Here is a 23,859-nt window from a genome sequence, read left to right as displayed (position 1 = left end):
TCATTACAAAGCCATACTCAAGTTAGCAGAAAAGAGTAAGTGTACTCTTGGCTGTAGACTGGCTATGTCCAAGACTGGACAAAAACAATAGAAAATGTCATTGGGTGGTCACTCATGGTTATGCTACTCCCAATCTCAGAAGACCAGAAAGACCACAATAGTATGATTGCTTTTCAAGTAAATGTCCTCAAAATTTCTGCAATGCTGTGGTTAACCTGTGTGTGTTATGCAAACAGATTACAGAAGACTTGTTTGGAATTTCTCTTTCCTTCTTCTCTCCTGTTTAGCTTGAGCTCCCTAGAGTCTTCTCCATGCCTTTCTGCTTTTCCTACTTGTGAGGGAAGAGGTGTGTGTGGAAGGGTGGGGAGCTGGAAGCAGGGGTGAGGAAGAAAACCAGGGAGCATCTGCCGTCACTTCATTAAAAATCTGAGAACTATCAGAAGCAACTAGCCTACAAAAATATTCTCCAGTTCTGTTCACCAGCGACTCCGTGTTGATTAGGAGCCATGGTAGATTTTCTTGGGAATGAACCGTTGAGACTCTAGTCTACAGCAAGAAAACTTGTAGAGTTCTGGGATGAGCTAGTCTTAGTCAATCAATGTCCTAGTCAGCTGCGATCTTGTTTGTTTGGGTTTTTGTTTTTTTTTTAAATATTTATTTATTTGACAGAGAGAGATCACAAGCAGGCAGAGAGGCAGGCAGAGAGAGAGGAGGAAGCAGGCTCCCTGCCGAGCAGAGAGCCCGATGTGGGACTCGATCCCAGGACCCTGAGATCATGACCTGAGCCGAAGGCAGCGGCTTAACCCACTGAGCCACCCAGGCGCCCCGATCTTGTTTGTTTGTTCGTTTGTTTTTTACTCTGTGCATCTGACTTTGTTCTCAATCTTAGCAAATTATTCACAGATAATCCATTTATTTTATGCTTTGCCTGACGGATTTTTTTGACCTCACCAAGCACTAATGCTGTGCGTGGGTGACATCTTTAATCCCCTGCATACATTTTTATTAAATGCCACAATTGACCCAGCAAAGACTTACTACAATTCACCCACAAACACTAAACCAAAGCCTTCATGTTATGTGTAGTTATGACCAAATTAAGTATTTATTAAACTAAGAAACTGTAATTTATATATCCTCAAAGTAGAACCTTCTTTATTCAATACTGAGAATCATTATATAAATGGCCCAGAATGTTTTCAATAACAATTCCTGGTATTTTATGATGAGCTGATGGCTCTAATACTTTTATACATTCACATTAAATGACAGGAACGTTGTTATTTCTAAATGTTAATAAATAAATATGCATTGTATAGTGTATTCTATTATAAGCTATCTGAATTTGAGAGTAGTATTCATGGCCATGAGTAAAACAAATAACCAAAGAATACTGTGAATCATTAAATAGCTACACAAATTCTCAATGGAATTGTTTATTATCTTGTAATTTAAATTCTGTCTTTCACTAATTTTATCTAATTCATGGCTCTGACCTGTTGATTCCAGATTTATGGACGATCCCCATAAAATTCTCTTTTCTCCTAGGCCCAACCAGTTGGTCTTTTTCTGACAATGGCGGCATTTCTTCCCTCTCCCCTTTTCGTTCTAGTTGTTTTTCCACACACTATTCCCCAAAGCCAACACTGCCAACACCATCAACATACATGGCTTCCTACAGCAAATCGGTCCCATCTGGTGAATGGCTAGAAGAGAAGCTACTGTTTAGATTCTGGATAAAATGGAGAAGAGAAAAGAAGTTGTTCTTCCCCCATGTTACCATGCCCACCAGGAAATGTGGCTGCTGGGGTGCCTGGGTGGTTCAGTTGGTTAAGCACCCAACTCTTGATTTCGGCTCAGGTCATGACCTCTGGGACCTGAGATGGAGCCCTGCATCAGGCTCTAAAGGGGAAGTCTTCTTCAGGATTCTCTTTCTCTCCCTCTGCCCCTCCCACCCCTCTGTCTTAAATAAATAACTAAAAGAGGGGAAAAAAAAGAAAGAAAAGATGGCTGCTATCTTTTCAGCAAGCTTCTATTTAACTGCACTTCCTCTCAGTTATGTGATATCGGTCCATCCTTACCTAAAATGCCTCTGTATCTGCCCTTTCCCTTCATGGCTCTTTACTGAGGGCCACATGATAGCTCGTACTGGTCTCTGATACGATGTGATGTCATGGAGAGAGGACCGTTGGGAAGATTTTTGTCCTTTCAGCCCTTACGTCACACTTGCTCACCAATTCCAGTGCCCTTCTTCAGGGGCCATTCTGCACTGGGATAATAGATACCTTACCACAGTCACATCTGGAAGCCAGAAATTCAAGTGTAAACATTCCCCAAACAGAGGCAGATGTACCAGCTAGCATAATTCTTTGCTGAAGTCCGCCTCGATTTTAAAACAAAAGGGAACTACCGGGCTTTAAGTCGAAATTGAAGTTCTATATTACTTGCCTGAAATGTTACAGGCTACTCAGCATGTGGCCTGAAATTAGAGAACGTCAAACGTATCAATGAAAATTAAACTCCGGAAGGATAGAGAGAGAATGCAAGTCGTCCTTTCTATTTCAATTCTCTGATTAAAGGTTTAAAAAAAAAAAATAGTCAGCCCATCACCTGCTATCCAAACGGAGATTTTGTTTTCTTTTTCTTAGGCGAGGCTGATGAGAACGCCAGGAGAACTGTGCCATTCCAGCATCCCTGACCGCGTCCGCGGTGCAAATGCTGCTTTCAACAGTGCAGATTCTCCTTCCTCCCCCAAACACAGGCCTTAGAAACAGTCCCTTCACCAAGGAAACAGACTTTTAAAGGCATGACGCCTGTGACAGTAGAAAGATCTGTTTGATCTGTTTCTAGAAAGCCTCCAAACTAACTTTTAAAGGGCTAGACTCCCTCAAAAAAACGTATATCTTATTCCCAGACTCTGAGAAAGAGTTGGACCCTTGGTGGATGATTGGTTTTTGTTTTTTGTTTTTTGTTTTAACCCCATCCTCAGGGATAGTGCGGGCATGTTCTGATTACTGACTGAATCAGGCTCCACTTCTCCAAACCTTGGCCTTTCCGTGCACACAGAGCTCCTGATACACAGTCCTTATCCTCAAATAACAAAGAAAATGCCATCAGGCCTTACCATTGGTTGACAAGCTACTCGAGGCATTGTTCTTACAGGAAAAATATAGCAGACTGTGTGAGTCGCATAAAGGACTCTGAATTAAAATAGTTCTAAATAACTTTGTGGTGCAATATAATACAATTACTATAGACAAGAGATTTTAGATTATAAAGTGTTAATTAAGAAAGTATGAAATTTTTTTGTCACATGATGTGTAGAGAACAATGATTGTAAACAGACTTTCTGTTAAAGAGCTGAGCAAGAAAAAATTTATGCATTCATTCTCAGAGAAAATCTCATGACCTAAGAAGATTTTTAAATTTATAATGATCCCTAAGTATATTGAAATTACTGTGTTTGTAGGAGAAAACCTATGCTGTTTGACAGCTCTTTGTGTTTAGACAGGAAAAAAATAGGGCAAGCATAGACAGACACTTGTGGCCTCATACTGTTACACCTTCAGTCTTTGCAAAAGATGGAACAACAGCAACTACCCAGCATTCCTGAAGATTCTAACTGGCAAGACACCGCCCCCCACCCCTCCCCCCCCCGCCCAAATCCAACATCCAGAAGTAATCCCAGCTCATAGTAGGAGGATTGTTTGGTGGGAGTAGGCAGAATTGTGAAGGAGAGAAGTTTCCTACTTTGGATAATAGTACATGTATTCATCTGGGTACACAGAGAAAATGCTTTCGGAGAAGTTAGATGTTTTGATTTAAAAGTAGCGGCTATCTGTAAAGAAAAACAAAAATGTATATAAAACGCTGATTAACAGTATAAACGATATAAACAGTATAAACAGTATAAAACGTATGCAAAATGTATACAAACCGTATATAAAACATATACAAAAACGCTGATTAACAAATTGAAAAGAATGAAATATTCTTTGGAAAACCAAATTCAACTTTAACTAAGGAGAGCTAAAAGTGATTTTTACTTCATTTAGGGTAATTCAAATTATTGGGCTTAATCACTGTTAGTAAGAATTCACTTTCTAATATGAATTAATTAATGTTTTAGAAGCACCCTGAGCTCCTTAGAGCCTTAGGACAGAGACTTGCATGACTCAGCCGTGGGGTTTAAAAAAAAAAAAAAAAAGAAATGAAATGATCTTAAGTAGCATTATTCCCAAAAGAATTAAACAGTGATAAAATGCAACAATGTCCATTATTTAGGTAACTTCTTTGTGGTCACTTTATACCCTGTGGAATATCTGGCTGGTGATGACTTCATCCTGTTTAGATGAAGGGCATAGAACTGTTGTTGATATGAGGCATGTCCGAACTTGGTACGACATGTAGTCATATCGAAGGATCTAGGGAGACATGAAGGGAAACAATATTTCAAAACAAACGGTGGAAGTGGGCAGAGGTGGGCTTTTGTTCTCAGTTCAGGCCCTCCCCACAGTATGGTGCCTAACACTCCCCCACACACAGACACACCAGAATCTGTACAGAACTCCGAAGACCCTAATGAGGAGTCAAGCAATAAGAATGGGTTAACAAACATCCCTCTGCGGCAGTGAATATCCACCCAGAGTTTGATTTAAGTCACTGTCTCCGAAACTTCCATATCCCGAGAGGCAGCCTCTTACAAGGCATCCTAGATGGTTACTGAGCAACTTGAGATTGATGGTGATAGATAAGAACCTGCCAGCGAGGTTTTTACCACATCCAACTTTGCCAATTAATCAGACCTCTTTCCAGCCTTCACAATTATTTCAGCAAAGGAAGCAATTAAGGAAAATTGTCTTCTTTTGTAAAGGGGTTTAAACCACACCAGTCAGCCACATTCACGGGTCAGAAATACCAATATTGTTCTCTTTATCCAGATAACTTTCAGAAAGGGAAAAACTAAAAGGACTACGTGACTTTTCCTTCTGTTTTTTTCAAGAAAAATTCTATCACATTAAAACAAATATCTATTTTTTTCTCAAATGAGGAACTTTTCCCACCACAACTGAAAAATGAATGAGTATTCTTTGCAGGAAACTTTGCAGTAAACTTTGCAGGAAAAAAAGAAAGAAAGAGAGAGAGAGAGACAAAGAAAGAAAAAACAGATTGAAAAGAAAATTTTCTATTACGCAAATGAAGTAAAATGTGTGCATACACGCATACGAGTGCATGAATTATGAATACACCACACTATAAATAAAACACATTAGTGCCAGCATGAAGCACAAAGGTAGCACATTTTTATGGTCTCAAAATCCTGATTAGCATAAAAGGCATAACATTGTGATCCAATAATTATTGATTAACACAAAGACAGAGAAGCCAGATGTGTTGAATGAGCTTAGCAATTAACTAAGTAAACTACAGGTGTTTAAAATTCATGGATTACAAATGCAAGGTATACTGATTTTTTAAAAATCATCTGTTAGCAAATCTTAGTGTGTAGTCAGGTGCAGCAATTACATACCAGAAATGTCAGTATCTGTGAATGTACATTATACCTTCACAAATGATTAATGTTTGAAATGTTTTCAGTGTTGAAGTCCTTTGAAACTTTTGGGGGGCTGTTTTACAGGGACATCCCTGGTTCTACCCAATGGACCTGATGTACATTGGAAGCAGATAAACCAATATACAGGAATATACAGCTAATAAACAGACAACTAAAAATCAAATACAAATAATATTAGGGGAGCTTGACATTCAAAAGAAAAATGAAAGTTCTCTTGCGAATTGCAGATTTTTTGTCAACTTCTCACCGTATTTCCCCCACTCCCATTCAGGGTGGCCCTGTGGTAAAAAGTGGCCTCATTTGCATAATCTCTTCTAATGGTACTAATGATTTCTTCAGTCATTATTAGGAAACTGCAAGTTTTTGTTTGATTCCTTCTAATAGCATCAAAGGGCACTCACAGACTAATTTCAGGAAGGAAATTAAATCTTTGGCTTTTTTTTTTTTGAGATTTTATTTATTTTAGGGAGAGAGCCCGAGAGACAGAGCCCAAGAGAGAGCAGAGAGCACAAGTGAGGAGGGAGGAGGAGGGGCAGAAGGAGAGGGAGAAGCAGATTCCCCTCTGAGCAGGGAGTCCGATGCCAGTCTCTGTCCAAGGACCCCGAGATCATGACCTGAGCAGAAGACAGACGCTTAACTGACAGAGCCACCCAGGCGCCCCTGGCCATGGTTCTTTTCCTCCTACTTTTGCAGAGTGTCTCAATTATTTTAATTACACATGAGAAAGACTGCTGTTCCTTTGCACACTTACCTTTCTTCAGAAATGCATCTGGGGGGTGCCTGGGTGTTCGACTCTTGATTTTGGCTCAGGTCATGATCACAGGGTCTGGAGATCAAACCCCACACTGTGCTCTGTGCTCAGCAGGGAGTCTGCTTGACATTCTTTCCCTCTGCCTCTCTCTCCACTTTGTGCGCACTATCTCGCACTTTCTCTCTCTCTCTCTTTCAGGTAAATAAGTCTTTAAAAAAGAAAGAAATGCATTTGCTAAGATGTCAACTCCAAAATGAATGAAACAGGGAACTATAAATTTGAAAAGCCCTGCAACTTCAATGTTCTTATATAGAAAACAAAAGGTTGTGAAGCTTTAGAAGAAATTGTAGGGTTTCGAACACCACGTAATTTCCAGCTTTAGAGACAACCCTCCTTCCCGTCATCGTACTCATGCTCACTATTCCAACCTCCATCACCACAGTTCAGTCCCACCTTTCTTAGGATCTCATAGAAATGGAATTGTGTGGTATACACCCTATTGAGCCTGATCTCCTTCAATCAACGTCATGTCCATGAGATTTAACCATGTTCATTCTTTTTTCTTGTTGTGTAACTTCCAGCATACGACCATACCACATTTATTTATCTATTCTACTGTTGATGGACATTTGGGGCACTTTTAGACTTTGGCTATAAAAAGATGCTAAGATTCTCGTACAGGTCTCTGGTGGGTGTATCCATTCACCTCTCCTGGCTACATACTTGGGAGTGGGAACCCTGGATCATAAGGCATACACATACCTGGTTTCAGTGGGAATACGAAACTATCCAAAGTGGCTGCACAAATTCACACTCCCACAAGCAACATAAGAGGAACTTTGATGGATATGTAGTTGTTTTCTGGGAGTTTTTTGTTTTTTATTCTCAACTGAAATTGTGACTCAAAAACCTAGTAACTAAGTTTGTTCATTCTTTTGATTATATATATATATACACACACACATATGTGTGTGTGTGTGTGTGTGTGTGTGTGTGTGTGTGTAGCCATTATTGGAAGCTTGGAATGGGAAAACAGTGCTGATTATAGTTGGTTTATAATCTTGTAGGTGAGTCAGAAAACTGATTATAAAAAAGGAATGCGTCTTCGCTACCCAAAGATATAAAAATAGGTGGCAGAACTGGGCACTTGGGAGCAAAGAGAAGAGTTATATTGCCCAGACTTTTCAGGGCTCAGGGATGACTTTCCAAAGGATGTGAGGTTGCTGCTAAAACATAAAAATAAATGGGAGTTGGTCAGGTACTCAGGCTGGGGAATGGCAGATTATAAGGACAAGAAAGCAGATGGAAGGTGAGAGTAAAAAATGATATTCTATGAAAAAGGAACAGGGTGTGTGAAGACCAACAGGTTAGACAGAACGGTTCAGCTGGGGAATGGGAAGCAGGTCAATGTGGCTAGAGCATGATGGTGAAGGGAAGGACAAGAGTCTGCAGAAGTGATAAGAGGCAGGGGAGGTAGGACCTCTCGAGCTGTCCCATGGCGTTAATCTTTTATCTTTGGGCAGTGGGAAAACCTTGAGGTGTTTTAAAGCAACTAGTGACATCAATGTGTTTGGGTTTAAAGAAATATCATTCTGGCTGTAATAAAGAAAACATATCTGAGGAAAACGAGAGATGCCAGGAGTTGTATTTAAAAGTCATTGCAGGGAAGCCTGGGTGCCTAGTGGGTTAAGCCTCTGCTTTTGGCTCAGGGTCCTGGGATTGAGCCCAGGGTCAAAGATCTCAGGGTCCTGGGATTGAGCCCAGCATCAGGCTGTCTTCTCAGCAGGGAGCCTGCTTCCCCCTCTCTCTCTGCCTGTCTCTCTGCCTACTTGTGATCTCTCTCTGTCAAATAAATAAATAAAATCTTTAAAAAAAAGAAAAAGTCATTGCAGTTGTCCTGGAGAAACAGTGGCTGACCAGTCTAGGATAGTGGCAACTGGAATGGAGAGAAATGGAAGGACATTTTAAAAATTTCGATCTGCAAGCAGTATGTAATACTTAATAAAGAGTAATGAAATAGTCAACAAATACTCATGTTATCATCAATGAAATAAAGACAAATCCTTCCCAACACAGCTAAACCCTTCTTGTTTACTGTTTCCTGATCCCTTTTTTCACTCTATATTCTGCATTTCTTTATTATATTTGCACATTTATTTCAAGTGTTACTATATATATGTGCATTCCTAAAAAATTAGTATTAGTACAACTTTTTTTTTTAATTTTTTATTTATTTGACAGAGAGAGATCACAAGTAGACAGAGAGGCAAGCAGAGAGAGAGGGAGGGAAGCAGGCTCACTGCCGAGTAGAGAGCCCGATGCGGGACTCGATCCCAGGACCCTGAGATCATGACCTGAGCCGAAGGCAGCGGCCTAACCCACTGAGCCACCCAGGCGCCCCAGTATTAGTACAACTTTTTAAACTTTATATTACTGAGGTCATACAATATTCTGTCCACAACTTGATTCTTTTTGTCAACGTTATGTTCAAGAGATCCATCATTTTTAATACACATAAGCTTGCTTCATTTATTTCCACTTCACATAGCCTGTGATTGCATGAATACCAATTTATTAATTTCTGACCGACTAGGTGGTTCTCCACTTTCTGCTGTTGCAAACAACGCTGCTAAGAACACCCATATAGAGAGAGGTAGATATGTGAGCTACGATTAAGGCAGAGGGGTAAATTGCAGAATTGAGAGGCATTACCATTTTACACTTCTCAGTGTTTCCACATTATTCTGTTAAAGACTGGCGGTTATCCTGCTCGTCAGTGGCCACCAAGCCACACCTGGACAAGGAGGAGTCATATCAAGCTTGACCATTCTCCCCAGGATGCTGTTAATTTTACTACAGATTTTTAAAGAATCTAATTTGTGCTTTATCGCTCCTTTCTATTGGATCTTTGATTTCTTTTTAATTACCTTCTACTATTAGATATTTCTGTGTGCTTATTCCACTCTTTTAAAATATCAGTCATCTTCAAACATGAAATGTACTTCTATTTTTTGTTACATTTATGGTCTGTCTTCCCATAAATGAATGTTAGTTAGCTCCAATGAGCAGGAATTTTTGTCTGTTTCTTTCATGGATTAATCCAGATCCCAGAATAGCGTAGGCACATAACAAATGTTTGTTAATTAAATCTATATTTGTTCATCTTTTCTTCTAACATTTTAACCTGTTATTCTTTTAAAACTATTAATCTGGATGCTTAGCTCATGTATTTTCAACCTCTCTTCTCTTCTATCATAAACATTTAATGCTCTAAATTTTTCCCTAAATATCATTTTATGTACATTTCATATATTCTGAAATGTGATGTATTTATTGTTATTATTGTTCTGTAAGTGTTGCTTGACACTAAAAAGAAACCTGTATTATGTTCTTAGGCACTACATGGATTAATTATGTACTTAATTTTTTAAATAACCCTTTGCTAATACTTATAAGAATCACTTTCGTTAAAATTGGCAAAAAAGGGGCACCTGGGTGGCTCAGTGGGTTAGGCCTCTGCCTTCGGCTCAGGTCATGATCTCAGGGTCCTGGGATCGAGCCCCACATTGGGCTCTCTGTTTGGCGGGGAGCCTGCTTCTCCCTCTCTCTCTGCCTACATTTGGTCTCTCTCTCGCTTTGTCAAATAAATAAATAAATAATCTTTAAAAAAATTTGGCAAAAAAGTCTTTAAATTACTTTATTTCTGCTATATTTATTGCCTCACAGTCATCAGTAATATAAAGCTTTATTTCACCAACTTGGTTAACTTGATATAGAATCCGTACTGGAAAAAGGCAAAATAAATGCTTAATTCTTTCTCTTTAATTACTCATTTTTCAAGTACGATTGTTTTTTATAATTAACAAAACATTTTTTCACAGCAGTTAACAGCAAAAGTGAGCAGAAAGCACAAGAGGTCTTGTTTAAGTAGCCGCTTTAAATATTAATAATGAGTTTTTCTGCCTTTCCTTTTTTATCATTATGGAGTCATAGATTTTCATTGATTCATTGTGTTCGGTGGCCTCCATCTTGATTCTTTCTAGTGCTCAAATCATTACAACTTCAGCCAGACAGACTCATTATATTGGTTCCTACATCCTTTTAACATGACTTCTCAATTTTTTAAAATTGTCTTGCTTTCTTAGCACAAAATACATTTCACACTTTCCTTATTCCTTCCTTATACCAACACTGGATTTAGCATTTCTCCACAGTACAAGCATGGTTCTTATTACTGGGGAGTGTGAACCAGAGGTGTTTGTTGCTACTGGAGTGACACTGTATCTAGGCCATTTCAATGGACAGAGATCACACACACACACACACACACACACACACACACACACACTACATACCACTTTTATCCTCACCTCAGCATCCCTCTAGCTGTAGGATCCTTCAGTCAGTACCTGGAATTCTGAAACCATTTTGCCATCACGTGATCTTCGCAAGACTCATCTAATAGGTCTGAGCCCAAATATCCACTATCAGAGAAGCTTTCTCTGACCATCTTGTTTTTGTTTTTTGTTTTTGTTTTTTATTGTGTTATGTTAGTCACCATACAATACATCATTAGTTTTTGATACAGTGTTCCAGGATTCATTGTTTACATATAACACCTAGTGCTCCATGCAATATGTGCCCTCCTTAATACCCACCACCAGGCTCACCCATCCCCCCACCTCCATCCCCTCCAAAACCCTCAGTTTGTTTCTCAGAGTCCACAGTCTCTCATAATTCATCTCCCCTTCCAATTTCCCCCCTTCACTTTTCTTTTCCTTCTCCTAATGTCCTACATGTTATTCCTTATGCTCCATAAGTAAGTGAAACCATATGATAATTGACTTTCTCTGCTTGACTTATTTCACTCAGCATAATCTCCTCCAGTTCCGTCCACGTTGATGCAAAAGTTGGGTATTCATCCTTTCTGATGGAGGCATAATACTTCATAGTATATATGAACCACATCGTCTTTATCCATTTGTCTGTTGAAGGGCATTTTGGTTCCTTCCACAGTTTGGTGACCGTGGCCATTGCTGCTATGAACATTGGGGTACAGATGGCCCTTTTTTTTGCAGCATCTGTATCTTTGGGGTAAATACCCAGTAGTGCAATTGCAGGGTCATAGGGTAGCTCTATTTTTAATTTTTTGAGGAATCTCCACACTGTTTTCCAAAGTGGCTGTACCAGCTTGCATTCCTACCAAGAGTGCAAAAGGGTTCCCTTTTCTCCACATCCTCTCTAACATTTGTTGTTTCCTGTGTTGTTAATTTTGGCCATTCTAACTTGTGTAAGATGGTATCTCAGTGTGGTTTTGATTTGAATTTCCCTGATGGCTAATGATGATGAACATTTTTCCATGTGTCTGATAGCCATTTGTATGTCTTCACTGGAGAAGTGTCTGTTCATGTCTCCTGTCATCTGGTATTAAGTAACTCCATTCCACACCCCAGCAACTCCCCAGCACATCATGTCCTTCATACTGGTTTTTAAAATGTATACTTATTTTTGCCTATTTATTTGTTTACTTTATTATCTAGCTTCTCCACTAGCATGTATGTTCATGAGGGCAGGATAAAAAGTCCTTTCTTCAGTCTTACATCCTAATGCATAACTCATCATAGCAACTCCGGAAATATCTGTTGACTGGATAGAGGAGACTTCATTGCTTCCTGCAATGGTTCAATCCAGAGAATTAAGCCCCAGAACGAAGACAAAAGGCTTAATTACCTTTTGTTCAGCCTTTGGCCTGTGACCAATGATACAGAATTGAAAAATCCCAGCAATACCTACTTGTAGAGATGGGAAACAGGAAGGCAAAGTGATCAATGGCCACTTACTTGGCAGACTGCTTTTTTCTTTTAGTTTTTAAAATTTGAGTATAGTTGCTACATTGCTACCTTATTTCAGGTGCACAACATAGTGATTGGACAAATTTATACATTATGCTGTGCTCACCACAAGTGTAGCTACCAGTTGTCACCATAGAACACTATTACAGTATCATTGACTGTATTCCTTATATTATGTCTTTTATTCCTGTGGCTTAATTTATTTCATAACTGGAAGCCTGTACCTCCCATCTCCCTTCACCCATTTTTCCCACTCCCTACCCCCACCCTCTGGCAACCACCACTTTGTTCTCTGCATTTATAGGTGCAGACTGCTCTTTATCTCCAGAACCAGTGGCATAAACCTCAGTGATTATGACTTATTCATGGATTGTAAAAGGATTCTCTAAGAAAGCAGCAGAAAATGACAAATGCTTCCCAATGGAAGCTTGAATACCTTTTAAACCCTTCTCTAAAGAAAATAACATATAATTGTTGGTATGTTTGAACTGGTTCCAAATCTTTGTATCATGTGCTGTAAACACTTACACATCGCTACCAAGCACTGTTTATTCTGTGGATCTACAGTACCCTCTGAAATGTTTAGTGCTTTGGTGGAAAAAAAAAATTAGAAGTGTGAGAAAGTTGTTTTAATTTGTCTAATTCATATTCTAAGACAAACAAGTATTTCAAAAGAAGTTTCAACTGACATGAATTCTGTTATATAAATATAAACCCATGCTAACTCTTTAAAATTGAGCAAGATCTATTTCATTAAATATGTGTTCACTTTCAGATGGGCTGGCTTAGGGTAAGAGAGAGTAAAAAGACAAAGAAAGTAGAATGCTGCATAAACATGGATTCGATGACTCTTTGAGCCACAACTAAGGAAACAGAAAAAAAAAAAAGAATATTAGCAGTCAAGAATCCATTTCTAGAAGTATAAACGATTAGCTGAAGTTGAATTAGACACATACCCCCCGCCAAAGCAGATGATTGAGAGTACATAGAAGAAAAGCCAAAGACTAGCTCCTTGATTAGTAAGAAATTATATAGTGGTATACTGTAAAAGAAGTGACTATTGAGCTGATTGTGGTACGGTGGGTACACTTCCTGTGAATGGGATGCAAGCAAGTATGTCCACCTACACAGTTCATGAACAACATTTCAAAGAATTCTAGAAATTCCTTCTTGTTTAATTCAAGAAGAAAATGGAAACAAGTCCGGAATTCACACTAGAGAGAGGAAAGAACTTTTAAACATTTAATATTTGCTTAAATAGATATTAGGGGAAAGCAAGTATTCTGGAATAATTTTCTTCTAAGCCACAGCTTTGTGAGTGTGAGCAGACAGAGCTAACAAGTGGTTCTCCATGCATTGACTCACGTTCCCTTGCTCACCCTTGAAGCTATCGCCCTATGTTCTCACTACCTTTACTTGCACACTTCATGAAAAAATATACCAAATTCTCTCTTCTCAGTCCCCTCTATTCCTTGTAATCCAGTTTTGCACTCCCAATACTCTCGTGGTATTGCATTTTATTAAAAGCTCCCCCCCACCCCTGCCCAACCAGTCATCGATTCAATGGTCCTTTTTAAAACCAGGCTTTGAGTTTATGGCCTTACCACCTTCCCTGATTCTCCCTTCTGCTGGCTTGAAATGCTCTCTTTCTCCAGGCTGTCCTCATGCCTCCAAGCCCCTCTGCTTTGATTTCATGTTTTTCTTCCCCCTCCTTGCTTTCTTCTTCTTTGTTCCGCAAACCAGTCCTTTGGTAATCACTCACACTTGCATAAAAACAAATATAATTGTTTATATCTTTTAAATTCTAAAGAAAATGACAAAGATACCGGTTGCTTAAATTATCACATAATATTCTAACTCCAAAAACTGAAAGAGAAATTCTATTTGAGCTACTTGAAATTATTTTAAAGATCCCTCTGTTGATCTGCCATTTAGCATTAACCCATGAATCTCAAAACTACAGGTTTTGGTGTGGTAACAAAAAGCTTCAACAAACTAAGTGATCTTCTGTATTTATTTATTTTTCTTTATAAAGAACACTATTATAGTTTTCTGTGCTGCATTTCCTCTGATGTGCCTCTTATAGGAAATTGACTAATCATGTGTTAAGGGTTTTTTTCAAATGTTTGAAATCTAGCCACTAAAGGGGCTTGAAATCAGACACAAACTTGCAATACAATTTTATACCAAATCTAAGTTAGAAGTTTGAACTTTCAGTATACTTTAATACTACTGAAGTTCTCATTCCAATTTTAATACAGCCATTGCAAAAAACAGTACAGTTTATAAATATTTATAGTGCCAACAAATTAAGTGAGAACTACACAGAGAGATTTTATGAGTGTAACAAATATGTATCATGAGTTCGTAAATTCACTTTTGTTTTATTTGTGTAATATAAATTTTAGTCCAAGTCATATTGAAAGGCATTTAGAGTCCAGCAATAGAAAAGGCCACTGGGTAAGAATGCTTAAAGAGTAGAAATTGCTATGACTTTGGTGATCACGCCAGTTCATCCTGAACCTAATGAATTCTATTAAAACGGAAATAATAGTTTTTCGGTTGTGATCAGGACTAACTGTAAGAGATTAAATCTGATGGTCAGGAAAGGGAGCAGTCAGTGTGCAGTTTTGCTGCAGGTAAATTGCCTTGTATTAAACCGAATTCACTAGCTAAAGCAATTATTTTTCTATAATATTTTCCCTTCGGAGGGCACTGCAAATGATACATGTAGCAAACTGAGAACCAAGGGGGGGGGGGATGTAAAATGTTTTATTATCAATAAAGTGCTGTAACTGTGAAGGTAACTGAATGATAGGTGTAACAAACCAACAACCCAAAAAAGAAAAAAAAAAGATGTAAAATGTTTTAATAACGATATAATCAGAGGCATACTTACAATAGTAGTTTTTTTTTTTTTTAACCCACCAGGGTCCTGGGGCTCTCAAGCAATAGAAATTAACTGAAGCCCTGCAGAAGTTCCAGAAAAGGCTTTTTATTGGGCCTTATGCCCCAGCACAAGGGAGGCAGCAGAAAGGAAAGGGTCTTTCAGACTGGATTTCAGAACAAAGGCTGGCAAACTTTGTAAAGGAGCTGAGGCAGGAAAGGACTGATGTTCAGACACGTAGAGATGGGAATTTCTTGGCACCTGCGCACTTGCATGTCATGCTTCGTCATGTGTCATGTGTCTAATTAGCATGTTTATAGCATTATAAGGGGGGAGGGAGGGGAAAGTAGGTGAAAGGTCAGCACTGGGGTCTGCCTTGGCACGGACTGGTTTGGTTTGGTCTTCACCAGTCTTCATAGTGGAATCCCTCTTTCGGTGAGCATCCTGCTTCCTCATTCCTGCAAGATATGCTACTCAAGAGGTATAGAGGGGAACCCGGGTGGCTCAGTCCTTAAGGGTCTGCCTTTGGTTCAGGTCATGATCCCAGTGTCCTAGGATTCAGTCCCACAGTGGACTCCCTGCTCAGCGGGAAGCCTTTCTCCCTCTCCCACTTCCCTTGCTTGTGTTCCCTCTCTCACTGTCTATCTCTCCGTCAAATAAATAAATTAAAAAAAAAAAAAGAGGTATAGAGTTTCCACTATCAAGGAATGCTGGATTTTGTGGTCAGGGTTCAGGGGACCTGAGTTGGGTCCCCTGCCTTGTCTCCATTCGAATTGAGGGAAATCTAAAACTGCAGAGTAACTTTGCCTACTCACATGAACTGAACATATTTCTTACCTCATGTTTCATGTTCACAGACAGCAGGGAATAACAGGGAGTCCTTGCTCGGGGAGGTCCCACACTGTTTGCTTCCAGCCCCCACCACATATAAGTTCAAGGGCTTTCCATTTCACACTAGTTCCAAAACCAATTTCTGGCCCTTAGAATTGTCCTATGCCATTGAGGTCAGGACTGTCCTTATCCCACTGAGGTAGGGATGAGCATCGTTTGTATTGTGCAATCATCGGGCAGCCCCTGGGCTTCTGAGCAAAGACCATCATGTCCCCACGGCACTAGTGGGTTCCGGAGCTTGCTCGTGGTGGTGTCTGGGAAATCAACAAAAGCCGACACCCTCCTGTTCCTGGGGCTTCCCTGCAGGTGCAGTGTCCTGGTCCTGGGTTTTGGGGGGGCGGGTTGCTCTCCATCATCACGCTGGCTCCTTCTGGCTCCACCGTGCAGCTATAATTTTTAGGTTATTTGAAAGTCGAGATCCTGGCTCCTCTTGGATTTTTTCTAATCTATTGTTACGGCAAAAACTGTATGCTCTTAGTTGTTCAAGGCTGACATTCCCCCAAAATACTAAAAGGCGTCTTTTGAGGATTAAACACCTGGGCTGTTGTCTCTGCTAAAAGCTTAGAAACCTTATTTTGATATGTAAATGTCAAAGATTGCCTTCTTTGTTCTTTCTCTCTGGCTGTCAGTGGTATTTTCTGGAAAAAATGGAAGAGGAAGTACCCAGCTCTCTTTAGGGTTTGAAGAATTGTAGGGATTTGGGAGGGAGAACAGAGTAGGTAAAGGGACAGCACAAACTTCATAGCTGAAAGTACAGACTGCATAGGATCAGGTTTGGGGGTCTCTCATTAAATAAGCAATTTATTTAATTTATTCATTAAATTGGGCAATCTATTTTACCTCTCTGCAACTTACTTTCCTTACCTGTCTTAATTTCTCATGTCTGGTCTATAACAAGATACTACAAACAGAAACTTACTCGCACAGTTCTGGAGACCAGAATTCTGAAATCAGCTTCGCTGGTCTGAATTCAAGGTGCTCACAGGGCCATGTTCCTTCTGGAGCTCCAGAAGAGAATCCTTCCTTATCTCTTCCACATTTCTTGGGATTGTGCCCACATTATTCCACCTTCTGCCTGCTTGGTCGCATTGCCTTCTCCTTTCTTCCTCGTGTCTGATCTCCCTCAGACTCCCTCTTACAAGGGATACAAGCGATTACATTTAGGGCCCACTCAGATCATCCAAAAGAAGGTAAAATTCACAGGTTCCAGGGAGTAGGATGTGAATGTCTTTTGGGAGGACTGTTATTCAGCCTATTGTAAATTGGGTTGGTAATAGTACCTGCATGAATATTAAAGGAGATATAAGTATGAAAAATGCTCAGAACAATGTCTAGCATGCAAAAAAGCACTCATTAAATGTTAGCCCACCATGGTGATACTGATGATGATGAACAAGAAAATGCAGAAAAGTTTCAAACTGAATAAAGTAATTTTTAAAATGAACAAATGTATGGGTCTTGTCTCTGGATTTTTGATGTGTGCTAACCTTAAAATGTTACTCTTCAAAAGACTGTATCTCTTTATTAAACAATTGTAATCCAATAGTTTGGGCATATGGCATACACAGCCATTTGTGGTTACATACAGAACATCATTAGTTTCAGATGTCGTGTTCAATAATTCATCCATTGAATACAATACCCAGTGTTCACGTGCCCTCCTTCATGCCCGTCACCCAGTTATCCCTGATTTCTTCCTAAGGTTGAAAATCAAAGATGTGATAATGGCATCGTCTCCTTTTGCTCTCCTGTCTTTTGCCCACCCAGGATACAGATCTGATGACATTCAACATTTCTGTACACCGGTCATGGTGGCGGGAACATGGGCCCGGCTGTGTCCGAAGAGTGCTGCCTCCATCGGCCCACGGCATGATGGACGACTACACGTACGTCTCCGTCACAGGCTGCATTGTCGATTTCCAGTACCTAGAGGTCATCCACAGTGCTGTCCAGATACTCCTCTCGGTAAGTAACATATTTGTATCATCTGATCTAGACTCTCCTTTATTGGCATTTTGTAAGTAAACCTCTGCCCACAACCATCTGGTAGATAAAGCCTTAAATAAGCACATGGAGAGCATCCTTTAAACAATGGCAGTAACAGCGAGTACGCTAACATCAGCTCTACTTAATGAGGCTACATCTTTTCCTCCTGGTATCCACTTTGTTTTAGAACTAGTTAGTTGCTCCAGTTCTAACAATACATACCATTGAAGGAAATAGCATCGCTGTCCCCTGGAAGTAGCCTTGTACATTCTCTACTTACACTTCTGCTACTACTTCTACTTCGAAAGCATTCTTTAATAGTTCTGGAGGAAGAAGGATGCAAACACACTCAATGGCTTGCTCACTCTGATAGGCTTCATATTTCAAATAATAAATCCTTAAGAAAACAAATCTCTCCAAAGAGTTTTCTACATTGCAGTGCCTAACATTTGTTGTCAAGATATAATTCCATAGAAAGGAGCAGAGAGAAGAAATGGCTTGAATGGACCATACAAGGTTTATGTGCTGGACATCTGTTCATTTCTTCTACCAGATTGTCCCACCTACAGTTTGATTCCATGTGGACTGGCATTAACTTAAGATATATACCATCATCAGGAAAGGTGTTCCTTTGAGATCCAGCAAGGACTTGGCATGTTGTTTGAGTCGATGTGTAATAAAGCCATTCTCAGTCACTCTTTTTATACCAACCAAATATCCATCTCAGTCCTTCTGTCCAACTGGTTAGAGGTAGAGTCAGAAAAAAAGATACAGGCTCAATAGTGAATAAATAGACAACAGAAATAGAAGAGGTGTATGTCAGTGAAGAACGTACCTTAGAATTATTTCTAGAAAGAAGGTTGAAAAATCCTTACTATCCCTTATCTACTGCTGCATAAGAGACCACTTCAGAATGGAATGAATTTGAGCAGTATAAATGTATTGCTTAGAGTTCTGTGGGTCAGGAGCTGGGACAGGGTTTAGCTGAGGAAGTTCTGGTCCACATCATATCCTACAGGTTCACTCCTAGGATCCTTTCAACCAGGAGTTCTGCTGGGGCTAGAATATCCAAGAAAGCCTCATGCATATGTCTGGTGCTGGCTGTTGGACCACAGTCTCCTCCACAGCCTCTTCCTCCTCTTCCATCTTGTCTTTTTGCAGAAACTTCACAGGCTTTCTTATAGCAAGGCACCGAGGTTCCAAGAGAAACCCAACATGTAGGCATTTATCAGGCATCTACTTGAGTAATGCTGACTATAGCAAGTCATTGACCAAGCCCAAGCTGAGTGAAGGGGGCGGCTATAAAAAAGTGACAATACCAGGAACCATGGCTCATTTGGGACCACCAATGTAGGGGTCTCACCTCACTGGTGCAATGTATGAATTATTGTTCTTTGAGCTGCATATTTAAGTTCTAAAAAAGTGTTTTAGAGCATATTTAAAATACACTTTTCTAGAAAGATGAAAGACTAGAATAAAAAAAAATCAAAGTTTGTTTAGGGTTCCAGTTCAATTACAGGCAAATTCTGCACTGGATAAAAAATAGAAAAAGGTTGGGCCTCAGTATTTAGGAATTTTTTCTTTTTTTTCTTTTTTTGCAGATATAGCAGGAAATCTGATTATTCTTGGTTTCTATATATTGCCAATTGTCAATAGATGCTTATCAGTCTTTTCCTATTTTCTGGTCATTCTTTAATTTCCAGAGGTTACATGTGAAACTGTGGCAGATATATATGTTTAAATGATTGTTTTAAAAAAAAATATGGAGGCAAATTATCTTTAAAATTTTCAGTCTATTTTAAGGTACACAACTACTCTATTATTATACACTAGATTCTAAAGGTTCCTGTTCTTTTTTTTTTTTTAAAGATTTTATTTATTGAATTGACAGAGAGAGAGATCACAAGTAGGCAGAGAGGCAGGCAGAGAGAGAGGAGGAAGCAGGTCCCCTGCGGAGCAGAGAGCCCGATGCGGGGCTCGATCCCAGGACCCTGAGATCATGACCTGAGCCGAAGGCAGCGGCTTAATCCACTGAGCCACCCAGGTGCCCCTGTTCTTTTTTTTTTAAATTCTGAAGCATTTTTCTAGAATTTTTCATATCTGGACAGATCTCCCTCCTTTTAAAAATTATTCATAGTAAATTGCTAAACTATTTTGTGGAATGATAGCATAATATTCAAACTTTTTATAAAGCAGCAGAATACTATGGCATCAAAAAAGTCATTTCTCCTTATCAAATGAATGACAAGGTTACAGTATTTATTCAATAAGGGGCTGAATTGGCACCTAAAATCATACACTAAGGAGAAATACTAAATAAAATAGATGTTGCCACCTAAAAGTACTCATCAGTTATAAATTAATTGTTTAGTGAACATTCAAAACTGTCCACCAGCATGTATGGTCCTGATTATAGAAGTAAACCTTCCAGCAATAAAAGGATTAGTTGCTCATCTCTGACTTTTCTTGGGTAATACACCTGTGAGATAAGATTCCCAATATTTTATCTTTTTTAATGTTAAAATGGAATATACCCTGAAATTGTTTCACAGCTGTGAATTATTTATTATTGTGTGGTTATATGGGCTTTCTATATTTTACACTTATTTCATATAAGTTCATATTTCATTTACACTTAATTCATAATATTAGAACTGCAATTTTTAATGTGGTGACATGGGAGCAACCACTGTAGCAGTCACCTAGCATGTGCTGACATGTCTGTCGTATTCCTGAAAAGGAGGGGATGGCTGCAGTATTTAACAGCCTGTGTTGTATGGGCAACAACTTGGCAAAGGGATAAAGCGGTTTGAGATGGAGCAATGTCCTGGAGGCCTGTTGCACCGGGGGTTGGGGGGCGCAGGGGGAGGACTCCTGTCATCGCGCTGGAGGTGCAGAAAGATCTAGAAGGATGCGGGAGAGGACAATGGAAGTGGGCAGGATTATGGAGCGAAGTCCTGGGCTTCGAAGGCAGCAGCTCTCTGGCAAAGGGAGAGGAAAGTATTTGAATGATTTACCCATGGATACAGCTCTGCTTTGCTGATGAATATTGTTCCACCTGAGAGTAGAGCTTGGAACTGGAAAACATGAAATCCCAGTCATAAACATCTACCGGGACTACATACAAGCCTGACAGAAAGAAATCAACAATAACAACAACAAAGAAACCAACAATAACAACAACAACAAAAATAGCAGAATTTGGCAAGAAGGCAACGGCCTGGGATTCCCTGTGGGACCACGTGCCACACCTGTCCCCAGCACCGGAGCTCCAGCTTCCATCCTGGGTCAGTGCTGCTGTCTCTGCACAGCAGTTTCCTGTCTTGGACTTCCCTCACTGGCACCCTGCATGAGCAGGAAAGGGAGCGTGGAAGGCAGAGAGGGGGGGTCCTGTGGCCCTGATCTCTCCAAAGCCCCTAGCGAGTCTCTTGCAAATTGTCAGAACATCAACTTAAACTTCAGGGTAGAATCCAAAGAAAAACCGTGGACAATATGAGGAGAGGAACAAAATCGAATCCGTGGAAGAGATGACTTGTCAAGAGTGGTAGCTGGGATCAAGCTATGGGGTGGTGTTAGTCCCTCCTTTCTGTGAGCACTGCCCCTGCCCTCGGTTCATTGGCTCATCATTTCTACTGGAAGGACGGCCAGTGACTTCCTAGAGAGTTGAAAGTCTTTCTGCCCCCGGTTCTGCCTCACCCACCATCACATGTGTACTTGCTCCTCTGGCGGGGAAGACTACCAAGTGCCAGTCTGATCGCTCACTTGCTTTCTTTTTTTTTTTTTTTTTTTTTTTCTCATTTTATTTATTTTTTCAGCGTAACAGTATTCATTCTTTTTGCACAACACCCAGTGCTCCATGCAAAACGTGCCTTCTCCATTACCCACCACCTGTTCCCCCAACCTCCCACCCCTGACCCTTCAAAACCCTCAGGTTGCCCCAACCTCCCACCCCTGACCCTTCAAAACCCTCAGGTTGTTTTTCGGAGTCCATAGTCTCTTATGGTTCGCTTCCCCTCCCCAATGTCCATAGCCCGCTCCCCCTCCCCCAATCCCACCTCCCCGCAGCAACCCCCAGTTTGTTTTGTGAGATTAAGAGTCATTTATGGTTTGTCTCCCTCCCAATCCCATCTTGTTTCATTTATTCTTCTCCTATCTCCTACCCCCCCATGTTGCTTCTCCATGTCCTCATATCAGGGAGATCATATGATAGTTGTCTTTCTCCGATTGACTTATTTCACTAAGCATGATACGCTCTAGTTCCATCCACGTCGTCGCAAATGGCAAGATTTCATTTCTTTTGATGGCTGCATAGTATTCCATTGTGTATATATACCACATCTTCTTTATCCATTCATCTGTTGATGGACATCTAGGTTCTTTCCATAGTCTGGCTATTGTAGACATTGCTGCTATAAACATTCGGGTACACGTGCCCCTTCGGATCACTATGTTTGTATCTTTAGGGTAAATACCCAGTAGTGCAATTGCTGGGTCATAGGGTAGTTCTATTTTCAACATTTTGAGGAACCTCCATGCTGTTTTCCAGAGTGGTTGCACCAGCTTGCATTCCCACCAACAGTGGAGGAGGGTTCCCCTTTCTCCACATCCTCTCCAGCATCTGTCATTTCCTGACTTGTTAATTTTAGCCATTCTGACTGGTGTGAGGTGATATCTCATTGTGGTTTTGATTTGTATTTCCCTGATGGCGAGTGACGTGGAGCACTTTTTCATGTGTCTGTTGGCCATCTGGATGTCTTCTTTGCAGAAATGTCTGTTCATGTCCTCTGCCCATTTCTTGATTGGATTGTTTGTTCTTTGGGTGTTGAGTTTGCTAAGTTCCTTATAGATTTTGGATACTAGCCCTTTATCTGATATGTCGTTTGCAAATATCTTCTCCCATTCTGTCAGTTGTCTTTTGGTTTTGTTAACTGTTTCCTTTGCTGTGCAAAAGCTTTTGATCTTGATGAAATCCCAACAGTTCATTTTTGCCCTTGCTTCCCTTGCCTTTGCTGTTGTTCCTAGGAAGATGTTGCTACGGCTGAGGTCGAAGAGGTTGCTGCCTGCATTCTCCTCAAGGATTTTGATGGATTCCTTTCTCACATTGAGGTCCTTCATCCATTTGGAGTCTATTTTTGTGTGTGGTGTAAGGAAGTGGTCCAATTTCATTTTTCTGCATGTGGCTGTCCAATTTTCCCAGCACCATTTATTGAAGAGGCTGTCTTTTTTCCATTGGACATTCTTTCCTGCTTTGTCGAAGATTAGTTGACCATAGAGTTGAGGGTCGATTTCTGGGCTCTCTATTCTGTTCCACTGATCTATGTGTCTGTTTTTGTGCCAGTACCATGCTGTCTTGATGATGACAGCTTTGTAATAGAGCTTAAAGTCCGGAATTGTAATGCCACCAACTTTGGCTTTGTTCTTCAATATTCCTTTGGCTATTCGAGGTCTTTTCTGGTTCCATATAAATTTTAGGATTATTTGTTCCATTTCTTTGAAAAAAATGGATGGTATTTTGATAGGGATTGCAAAGGCTCACTTGCTTTCTGATCACCAGCCGCCAAAGATTCCCATAGGAATATATTGCTATTACTGATGTTCCTACTATAATTGCTCTGTGCCTCTCCCTCTCCTATCCCGGTTGGTCCTTCAGAGGCCAACGTCTCTATCCTGATGGGCTGTTGAACTCTTAGGTCTTTAACCCCACACCCGACATCCATTTCCTGAATGAAAAATGTCATTTCCACCGTCTTCATAAGACACTCAATCATGCATTTTTATTCTGAGAACTAAATGTTTATTTAATATGTATTTATTTTCCTCATTCTGGTTTCCTAGAATTCGTTCCTTCTCATGCCTCTTGAGAGCATCTGGCTGCCTGAATAAATTTCATATTTTCATGAAAAATTTCAGAATTATC

At 40.1% G+C, this 23,859-nt stretch overlaps 1 protein-coding gene across 2 annotated transcripts in view; it reads left to right on the top strand.

Moving 5' to 3' along the window:
* Positions 1-23,859, top strand: part of NKAIN3 (sodium/potassium transporting ATPase interacting 3) — a 624,835-nt gene that overhangs the window by 454,163 nt on the left and 146,813 nt on the right. For both annotated transcript variants that reach the window (XM_045979725.1, XM_045979715.1), the window contains exon 4: positions 17,724-17,921. In XM_045979725.1, coding sequence (XP_045835681.1) covers positions 17,724-17,921 — 198 coding nt within the window. The remainder of the gene's footprint in view (positions 1-17,723; positions 17,922-23,859) is intronic.

The sequence above is a fragment of the Meles meles genome, chromosome 1 (genome assembly GCF_922984935.1).
Source record: "Meles meles chromosome 1, mMelMel3.1 paternal haplotype, whole genome shotgun sequence".
Taxonomy (NCBI): domain Eukaryota; kingdom Metazoa; phylum Chordata; class Mammalia; order Carnivora; family Mustelidae; genus Meles; species Meles meles.
The sequence above is the reverse complement of the archived record's forward strand: the minus strand, read 5'-3'. Positions and strand labels throughout refer to the sequence as shown.